The sequence below is a fragment of the Eublepharis macularius genome, chromosome 6 (assembly GCF_028583425.1).
Source record: "Eublepharis macularius isolate TG4126 chromosome 6, MPM_Emac_v1.0, whole genome shotgun sequence".
Taxonomy (NCBI): Eukaryota; Metazoa; Chordata; class Lepidosauria; order Squamata; family Eublepharidae; genus Eublepharis; species Eublepharis macularius.
In genome coordinates, this window is record NC_072795.1 from 92,102,098 (window position 1) to 92,112,704 (window position 10,607).

Sequence of the window (10,607 nt, forward strand, 5' to 3'; positions counted from 1 at the left end):
TGGAGTGCAGCTTTACACATATCTGATGATTCTTGACTGAGTAGGTTCCATTTTTAAAAAACAACTGAGAGTATTACTTCCTACCTCAGGGCCAAACTACAAATAACAAATGACACTTGAACGGCAAGTGTATTCCTCCCTGTTCACTTGCCCTCCACTTGCTCTCCATTTGATCCACTTGCTGTTCAAGTGTCATTTGTCGCTTGTAGCTTGGCCCTAAGATGCTCCCTGAAGAATAATCAAGATTTCCTCAGTCTCATGTACTCTCCCTTGTTCTTCCCATGTTTTTATCACCAGTGAAAAGAATGTCCAAATTGTGGAACATAACCATGAGATTGCTGGATCTGGACAGGAAGGAATCCTATGAGTCTTGAAGCTGCTTCTTATTTATTCCCATAGGGAAGCTTATGATAGAATGAACAAACAGGAGTTTCCCCCCCCAAAAGCTTAGCATAAACCATTCAGACTTCCTTTACTCAATGTCTCCTATGTAATAATAAGATAAGCTCTAGTGAAGCAATATTTCAAACAATGGTTTACTAAACCATGATAAAGGATGGACTAACACATAGGAGTTAATCAATAAAACTGTCACACAACCACAGGCAGTTTACACACAGAGCTATACACTAATTTAAAGGGCCAAACTAGATGGACAACATCCACGGGACTGATCCATGAATGCCTCCACCATTTTAAAGTGATTTAAAGAGCTGTGAGGGTTTAATCCTCACCGGGCCTGTGGTGCAGTGGGCTAAGGAGCCCATGTTCCTCTACACACTGTTTCAAGGAGCCACATTGTGGGCTCGGTCAGGATTGGGCTCTCATAGCATTTTGAAATCCCTTTAAAACTGCCATCATGTCTAGTTTTACCCTTGAAACATACATGAAGGGAAAGTTTCTGGGACTACTTAAAAAAAAATACAAGAAATAATACTAGAGGACAACTGCCTCAGAGTGGCATATGTTGAACAGAAAAGGTCTGCAGGTTCAGAAAATAGGAGGCTTCACTGAACCATGCCCATTTTAAAACCTTTTGTTCAACTTATGTTTAAACCCTTTCAAACTCAGATGACAAATCTGCTTTAATTGAGACCTTGTTTAAACTCTTGTTAAAGATGAGACCAAGAAAGTATTAATAATTCACGGCAGACCAAACTTTTGAGCTGTAATGAACGAGCATCACAGAAAATAAAAATATAAATCAAATGAAACCAGACTATGTAAAATAAAAGCGTTTCTCTATCTAATCAAATAAATGGAAATGACCTGGGAATTTATTTTCTTTTCCCTGACACTGTATGAAGATACACTTTAGCATTTTATATAAAACCATAGACTTTTGACAAGTTGTATCACAAAGATCCTGGCCAGACGTGAAAAAATTTAAAGGCCTTTTAATGGCAACCTTGTCAGTTAAGTCAGTTGGTAGTGCTGTGCTGGCAACAAGGATGTGTCCTTGCCATTTTTTCATTTAGCAAGAATAAGAGCCAACCAGCGACCAATTAGTCATAGTTAAATATGATTTGGTGACATTTTTGCTCCTGAACTCTTGGTATAAAATGGTTATTTAGGAAATGACTTGTGAAAAAGATAAGGAATGTCGTTCTACAACAGTGTAGTTCCACTTACAATTGCAAGTTTAAGAAATAAAAATGATCAGGTAAATCTATTAGCTATTTTGTCTTTCAAAAACTAGAATTGAATAAGAACATTTCTCCCCCCAAAATGATTTATAACATATATCACTAATGTAAAATTAATATGAGTTTTTCTTGCAGTGTCTTCAGGCTAAATGTTATATTAATTCTCTGGATCTCAACAATGCATATGTGGAGGTGTTACCCTATTGTCCCTTCCATGGTAAGTAATAAACTTGACTTATCTATGTAGATGTTACGTGATTTTAGTAATGGTGTGCTACTACTTTAATCATAAGCCTTATCAAACACATTTAACATAAGTCTTACTATCAAAGGCATGGGTTAAAGTACCTTTATTACAAATGTAAATTTGAATTAGTCAATTAAGAATTTTATGTGTCTGCTTGGGTTAGAATATTCAAGTTTTTTATTTCCATCCAGATTCCAAATATAGGGATTTAATAGCTTGACATGCAAGATGCTTGTTTGCTAATTGAAACAATTTCTTTTAATTATTTTTCTTTGTTATACCTATATTTCTTCATTTACTTGTTTTCATGACTTCAGATATGTTACAATTTCAAGTACATCACTATAAATATGAGGATAGTAAGATATCAGCATTCTTAGTATTATATGAAGAAAAATGAATGAAAGTTTAGTAGATGATCAGAGAACTAATATTTTATGGGAATTATGGTGGTAGGTAACAGCCCAACAGATTCTAGTTGGTTAAGAACAATAGTGCCATATGGATTATTTCATAAAACTGAAGACCCAGAGAAGCAGGAAAACATGCACTCAACTAATAGATGATATTTGAAGGATGACTGTTGTACATTATGGAATTAGGGTGCCTTATCACAGAGATGATGATTATTAGAATGATTAAAGTGTATCTCCTGACCAGGTAGTCTCTTGTCATGGAAAAAAAATCACTAATCACAGTTTCAGGTTCACTATATGTAAATAGCTGGCCCATTATTTGCAGCAAGCAAAACAAGTTGGTCTAGTATAGGTTTATGAAATTTTGATTTCTTTAGAAATACTCTATGGACAATGCTATGATGTATGTGAGGGAAATATTTTCTTTTAGTAGTTCATTGGAACGTGCACTTTAAAAGGAAGAACACATTTATGTCCTTTTGGAATCCTTGATTTGAAAGTTTCAAGTCAAAGCTCTAAAAATTGAAAAAGTCCAGGAATTAAACCTTAGCAAGTTTCACTGAGATTGTTCATCAATTTGCATCAGTAGTGTCTTACTCAGTGCTTTCTTATTTGTATCTTCATGACAAGTCTGTGAAGTAAGTTATCATTAGAGGCTTCCCTCCTGAAGTATTTTATCCTGGGTCTACAATCCTTATTCTAACATTCTGTTCACTGCCCTATAACTTACGCTCATGGGACTGTCTTCCTTATATCAGCTTTCAGTAGACTACATATTCCAAACAAATTCTGGAGCTACTAATTATGCATTAACCACCATTTTAAAGCATGGTTCCATTGGTGCATATGTATTTTACTTATAGCGCATATGATAAATGTTTTAAATAGATAAATGTCTGATTATTTCAATGAAATTACATTGTCTAGACTGAGATGTTCCTTTCTATCCAACAAGGATTTTTAGTTTTTTACATCACAATGATATTTTCACATTTTAATTAATAAAACATACTGGCTGTACAAGTGGAACCTATTAGTATGCTATTTATCTTATTGATATGAACTTTCAATTAACCTTTCTCAAACAATCTTCTTCTGTTTTGTACAAGAATTATATTTTTCCAGGATATTGATTAGCATTCATCAATTTTTAATAGATATGTTTCCTTACAGGCTTCATTGTGGAGATATGAAATTTTAAATGTATTCATTTCATTTGTACTCTTCTTCCCACATACCTATTATCTATTTGCCTTTTGTTATACATTTTAAGAAGGTTCTGTTATTAATTAGTTATAAACTCTAATTGGTTATTATGCCTCTAGACACTCAGGGTTATTTCAATTAACATATTGCAGCTACACCATGGTTCTTGCTGGAAAGAAAGTAAAACGTATGCATACAGAAGTTTTGCCCAGGATATTTTGATCAGAATTCTTGAGGTTGTTATGGGGTAGGGTTTCTAAACGGTGTCCTCAGAGTTCCACATTATTATAACAACAACAACATTTGATTTATCTATTGCCCTTCAGGACAACTTAATGCCCACTCAGAGCGGTTTACAAAGTGTATTATTATTCTCCTCACAACAATCAACCTGTGAGGTGGGTGGGGCTAAGAGAGCTTTCAGAAGTTGTGAATGACCCAAGGTCAGAGTTGGCAGTACCCTACTACAAGACTTCTGCTAGTTTCTTTCTTTCATGTTGTCTCTAAGCCTCCTGCTTTGGCCATACAGGGAAGACAAATAATGAGAGTTTACATACTCTGGCAGCAGCTGGTTGTCCATCAGCCCCCACACCCATGCAGCTCCACCCCATGAAACTGTAGAAATGGTGACCCAGCCCCAAAACTGAACAAAGCAAAACACTTTGCTTCTGTCTGTGTTGGATAATGCATATAGTCTTTGATGTGCAAGACTAAGTGCAATCCTAAGCAGAGTTACATCCTTCTAAGCCCATCAGTTTCAGTGGATTTACAAGGGTATAACTTTGCTCAGGTCTACACTATTAGGTTCCAGTCTTTGACCAGCACTAAAGCCAGTTTTGTGAGCTACAGCAAAATGCTATTTTCAGCCAATCCCGTTTCAACTATTAGTTGTGCAAAGGATGTATAATGAACCTTTGTTTGCCCTTCAAATGGGGAAGAAAGGAAAACACTTAAAGCCTTTTTGAAGTGTAGCAATTGTGCATTTTGAAACACGGTTGTTAACACGTCCTTGTCAGCAAGAGTAAAATTACTATTACAAAATTAGTCACAAAAAATAATTTTGCCAACAGCAAATGTACATTTTCTTGTAAAAGAAAGCCAGAACAATACAGCATCATTTATATTAGCTCTCTTCCTAGTGTAAACCCAGCTTCAACAAAGTCCTTACAGGTAAGTTGTTCTTTCACATCCCTGGAACTCATAAAATTCTGACATTTCATATCTGTAATATAGAGATAATACAAATTCATCTCTGTTTTTTGAAGTTTAAATGTGTGTGTATATGTGTGCTTGTCATAAACATAGATATCTATAGCATAGCTTTCCCTTATCTATGTCTTTCCTACCAAATCTTCAAACCAATAATCCTTTTTATTTGAATTGTCAGCTGTCTGGGAAATCTGATTACTGTCTCCTCCTGCTGAATCGTTGCCTAGCCAAGGTGGATGGGTCCGAAGAGCTAGCATTGCTAAAGCCTTTTCTGGAGAAGACGTTTATTAAGAGGTCCTTTCGAAATGGGGTTGGATCAGGAATTAAAAAAATTTCCTTTCAAAGAACGAAGTCATAGACAAGTGCCTGAGAAAATATACATATACATGTAAAAACATGATGCTTAACTGGATGTGGTTAAAATTGTTTGTAGTACAGTTTAAAGGCAAATAACCAATAAAGACAAATGTATCAGTGTGTTCATAACGTAAACAAATCTTTATTTGAAATTGTGGAAGCAAATGTGATTGTTTAAAGCAGGTATTTCTTTCAGAGCTACTGATTATACATTTTATTCTATTGATATAAAACAGTATTTTCCATTTAATTCCACCAGTTACAAACTGTGTGTCCTTACCGCAAAAATAGACACATTGTTTGAATATATCCTTTTGCAACCGGTCTTGAAAACAGCATCTGAATGTTTATCTCTGGTATAAATAAGTAATAAATAAAGAAGTACTTTCCTTTACATGAGAGCACTGTAGTATAATCTCATTTATCAAAAGCACTAGGCATGTTATATGGGGCTAGAGGGAGCAGGTAGTCTAGTTTCACATAATGGTAAGTCAGCTTTCCTCAATACAGTTTCTACAAAGAAGCAATGGACAATTCAGTCAGCAATGAGCTATGTAAATTCATCTTGTGGAATCCTTTCTAAAGTTTTTTATAGGTTATGTACCTCTTTATAGAAAAGATTCCTATTCCTAGGAGTTTCTAAAATTAAAACCTTATGTGTGGTCTCAAATTTCTTTATAACAGTTACATAAAATTACCTCCTCAGAAATACACTCTAACCCAGATATACCATTACTTTTTTGCAGAGTGTACAGGAAAATTTGACAAAGTCAGTATAGAAGTGGCATTCTGTTTGCTTTGGTTAAAAATTAACCAAATTATGCAACAAATGTTTGTTGAGATGAGACAAACATTTCATTCAATGAACTTTTATTCATTTTTTAAAAAAACGAATGCAGTGCAATGCTGGAAAAATTCTTTACCTTTTTAGGTATTAACATTTATTTCTTTGCTATACAAAAATAGACCTGGTTAGCTGTGCAGTCACAAAACATTGTAGATTTTGTCAACAAGAAAAGGTCATCTGCTGAGTTACATTATTTGTGTGACTTTTACCTTGTGGCCATTTCCTAGGAGAAGTGATGTAACAAACTCAATGTGCTGACATAAAAATGTTATAAAACATTTGATGTGATGCAAGGTAAAAATATCAATCCCTTATATGGATAGTTTAGACAATATAATTTAAACACCACAAACAAAGAAATTAGTAAAAGGAGTTGTGGAGGCTGAAATAATAATGTTAATTTGTTTGAAGGGCAGTAAAAGAAACCATATCATCAATCTGTTTTTCATATGAATAAAAACTACTTACCTCTCAGTTGTGGAATCCTTTCTGGAAAAGAGCATTGACAATGATGGCAGATTTCTTATTAATTTTGGGGTAGTTTGGCAGGATCTTTGGCATATTTTAGAGAGCAAAGCTCCTCTAATGTGCAGGGACTAATATTTTAAAACTAAAACACAGAAAACATTGTTCTCTAACTTTAGGCCTTGGTACCAACCATTAATTTGAGATGACAATTAACTGTTAGATATATAGTTATTTTAAATATATTTAATGCTTAACATGGCCAAATATGTGAATAATTAGATATGGATCTTGGAACCATGAACAGACAAGACAGATCTTACTACAAACATGAAAAACACTCCAGGTTTGCAGAAAAATCTGAATTCCTATTTCTAGTATTTGGGGTTTTTAACCCTTTCATACCAACCAACCAACCAACCAACCAACCAACCAACCAACCAACCAACCAACCAACCAACTAACTAACTAGGATACAGGGGAAAGTGAGGTGCCTCCAGCAAGTCCTTGAGAGTAGAGATGGGCACAAACAGAAAAAAAACCAAACATGATGTTTGTTGTTCATTGCCATTCACAAACAGGGACTCACAAACAACCTCAAACATGGCCCTGTTCATGAACATGTTCGTGGTTGGCTGTTTGTGGGGGCCAGCAAGCTCTCCTCCAGCCATCATCCAAATTTAGTCAAGATCCCTTCTGCACCACTCCCAGAAACCTGACCTGAGCAGGCAGCAGTAAAGATACCAATAATAAATAATAACTTGGCCCAGAGCCTGGCAGCAACCCTGGAACTTGAAGAGGTAGATCCCTATCCCACCACACACAAAGAAAATTCAAGCTCCAATGTACTCTCTCTATCAAAATGCCAACATCAACTGTCTCTCCGTCTCCACTGTCTGCAAAGTCAGAGCTGGGAGCCCCCCTCCCCCCTGCTCTTTGCTCCCTTGTTGTAACAAATTTGGAGCTCCACACTTGAAAGAAAGACCTGCCTGTATGGGGCTTAGATTGGGGTTTCCAGGGTGACAGCAGGAGTTCAGACAGAGTTCAGACAATCCCTGCCTAAGTTGCCAAGGGAATTGATTGCAGGTGCCAGACTGTCTGGCTTGACGAACAGCAAGACGAACATCAACGAACGAGGCTTGCAACGACCACCTGTTCGTTTAGAATGGGGCCTCATGAACAGCTTGTTCATGAACAGCAGATTGGGCTGTTCATGGCTTTTTTTTGTTCGTATTGCTGTTCGTGCCCATCTCTACTTGTGAGTTCCCCACTGTGCAACTGGTCCTGGCCCAGAAGCCAGCACTGTGCAACTCAGCCATAGATTTCCTTGATAGAGACTGTCAGGAGAAAGGAATGTGCAAAAACTGTGAAAAGGGGGCAGATAAGGGTGTGTGTGTGGGGGGGTGCTGCCTTGGGTGAAATAGGGTTACCAATCTCCAAGAGTGTAGGATTGAATGTGGGCTCAATCAGTGCAAATAAAGTGTAGTGGATGCTTGTTTTACATTACCTAACACAAAACAGGCATGGCTAAAATCCATCACAGCCATACCCGAAGCAGCAAGTTTGGCCTAAGAAAATAATTTAGAGTAGAAAATAACTATTTACAACCACCCATAGACATTCAGGGAAAGGATGGGGAACCACTGTCATACCACTTTGATTGTAAATATGCCAGGGTGATTAAAAGTGGAGACTAGAAGGCTCTCAAAGTCAGTAAATCAGGCTCCAAGAGAGTATTAGTCAAACCAGTTTCTGGGCACTGCTGCAAGTGATTGATCTGCGCTTAGGAGGTCTCCAGGTCAGACTCTGCAAGTTGGGTTGCTGTCAACCCCTCTTCTAATATTCTGCTTACAAGGAACTATACAAACTTCAGTATCACCCATTACATCGTATGACCTTGCCCTGATGCAACCTAGGAGTCTTACATTCGATAGTGTCTCAAACTGCAACCATACTCCTTCCTGTTTGCATGTATTGGGCGTAAATATAAAGAAATAAATGAAAGGAATAATTCCTCTAAAACAACAACAAGGGAAATGGGGAGAAGAAGGAACATTTTGCTTCTTGCAGAGTATTGGCAAAAGAGGCAATTAGATAACTGGATGTAAAAGCACATTATTTACTTACAAGATTGAAATTAGTTATTGTAATGGCATACAGCGGGTTTGATGATTACCAAGCATATATTTAAAAAGAGGTTCTTTCTGCTTAGATGCTAATTTGCTTTTATTTGCATATTTATGGGTAATTTAGCATCACAAACCACTGTAAGCATAATAGGAAATAGTCTCTTGCCACTTTTAGATCCAAATATCATTTTGATTGCAGGAAAGAACAAGACAGATGTGAAAAGGGTATATTAGTTATTATTAGCATAATAAAATACAAATAAAAATCACTGAGCAGAAAGAAACTGGCACAACTATTAGGAGACTGCATTATAAAGAAAATAAAAATATAACTTACTGTGTATGCAACACTGTAAAAGTTTCAGCATAAGAAATGTTTCTTAAAAGCAAAATGTTTGTATAAAGTCTCATAGAGAAAATGGGACGATGGAATAACATTTCAAACACATTAACTAAAACAAAGTCCATTTATTTCCCAGAACTTGTTTCCAAGTTTTCAAATGTAGTCCAATCCTTTAATATTTACCTGGAATGGGGTTGCCAGAATGAGGATGGCCGAAAGCGGGAGACATACCGAGTGAGGTCAGGGGGACCATGCTGGAAATGAAAAGATGTTGCTGGCAATGTGTTGATCTCATTCCTCCTGCTCATGAAATCACCGTCATCATGTTGCTGGGGATGGTCTAGTATTTGGGCAAAACTCTATGATTTAAATGCTAAAGTGTCCCCGGCCCATGCACTGACACTGCTTCTTAGTGCACGGGGAGTTACAGTACATTCCTCCCAATTTTCCTGCCATTTTCCTCCGGCTGCCCAGATGAACAGTGAAGGGAAGTGCTCGCTGGCAGCAAGGGATTCCTTGGCACCTCTAGGGACGTGGAAAGCCTGACCTGGAAGAAAGTCCCACACTTTTGAGTAGGGCTTGTCCATAGAGCCCCTGGGGATGGGCGGTATATAAATTGAATAAATAAATAAATAAATAAATAAATAAATAAATAAATAAATAAATAAATAAATAAATAAATAAATAAATAAATAAATAAATAAATAGAAAAAGTGTGCACTAGATTTTAGAATTCCAACCTGAGGACAACTTTCTACATACGACACAATGGTGACATAGACTAGGCAGTACCAATTCAGACTGCAGGTGCAGGGGGGTACCATTTTTATTGTTATCCTACATTTTTAAAAGACCTCACCACATGAACAGCATGGTAAGGCTGTTGTGCTAGATATTTGCTTATATGGATAAATGCATTCAATAGAGCAGTCTAACTGCTCTGGGACAGGAGTGTAACTATACCCAACAATGTCTGGGCTGAAAATGGTGTGGTGAATCAGAGGAATAATCTCCCATGAGATCACTCCTACAGTTTGTCTTCCAAATTCTTACACTTCCCCCCATTCTCTGTTCCCAGGGGGTTTACCAAGGGCAGTTTGAGTTGTAAAACTGAGTCATATATTATGCAAAAATGCATTACTATACATTATTTAAAATCACATGGCAGAAAGTTCACAATTCACATCCTTCAACCATATCCAAAAATACACACATTTCTACTTTCCCTTTTCAAACTGATCATCTCTCCTGACAGAAAACCAGGCAGCACAGGCCAAGATTACTGTAGTAAACTAACTGCCAGGCCATTGCACTGGAGGAGCTCAGAAAAGCCAATGGACAGGGGCCTGGCTGCTATGATACCCAAACCAGACGTTTTGGGGGGGGGGGTGGTATCTGGCGAAAAAACCATTTAATAATGGCATTTTTCACATGGTTATTTCACATGGGTATTTCTGAGTATTTGATCCACAAGAATCAGCTCTGCTTTTGGATTCTACAATTCTGCACTTGAGGGAGTGGCGTCTGATTTTTTTTTCTATGCCCCATTTTTGGTGCGGGCTTTCTGGGGGAGGATGGATGTCAGTGATTTCATCAGTGTGGAGCTTTTTTGTGTGTGCATGTGTTGCAATGTTTGGACATTAGAAAAGGTTGTTGTTAACCATTACCTCATCCGTTCTTAGCTCCAACGTTTAAAAGAAAATTCTGTGTTTTGATTGGCTGAGGTGTTCTGGAGGGAAAGA

General features: G+C 37.1%; 1 protein-coding gene across 1 annotated transcript; it reads left to right on the forward strand.

Annotated features, from left to right (window-relative positions):
* Positions 1-1,655: 1,655 nt before the first annotated feature.
* NPS (neuropeptide S) lies at positions 1,656-5,082 on the forward strand. Its single transcript, XM_054983929.1, has 3 exons — positions 1,656-1,663; positions 1,782-1,863; positions 4,903-5,082. Exons 1-3 carry the CDS (start codon positions 1,656-1,658, stop codon positions 5,080-5,082), a joined length of 270 nt encoding a protein of 89 aa, XP_054839904.1.
* Positions 5,083-10,607: the final 5,525 nt, after the last annotated feature.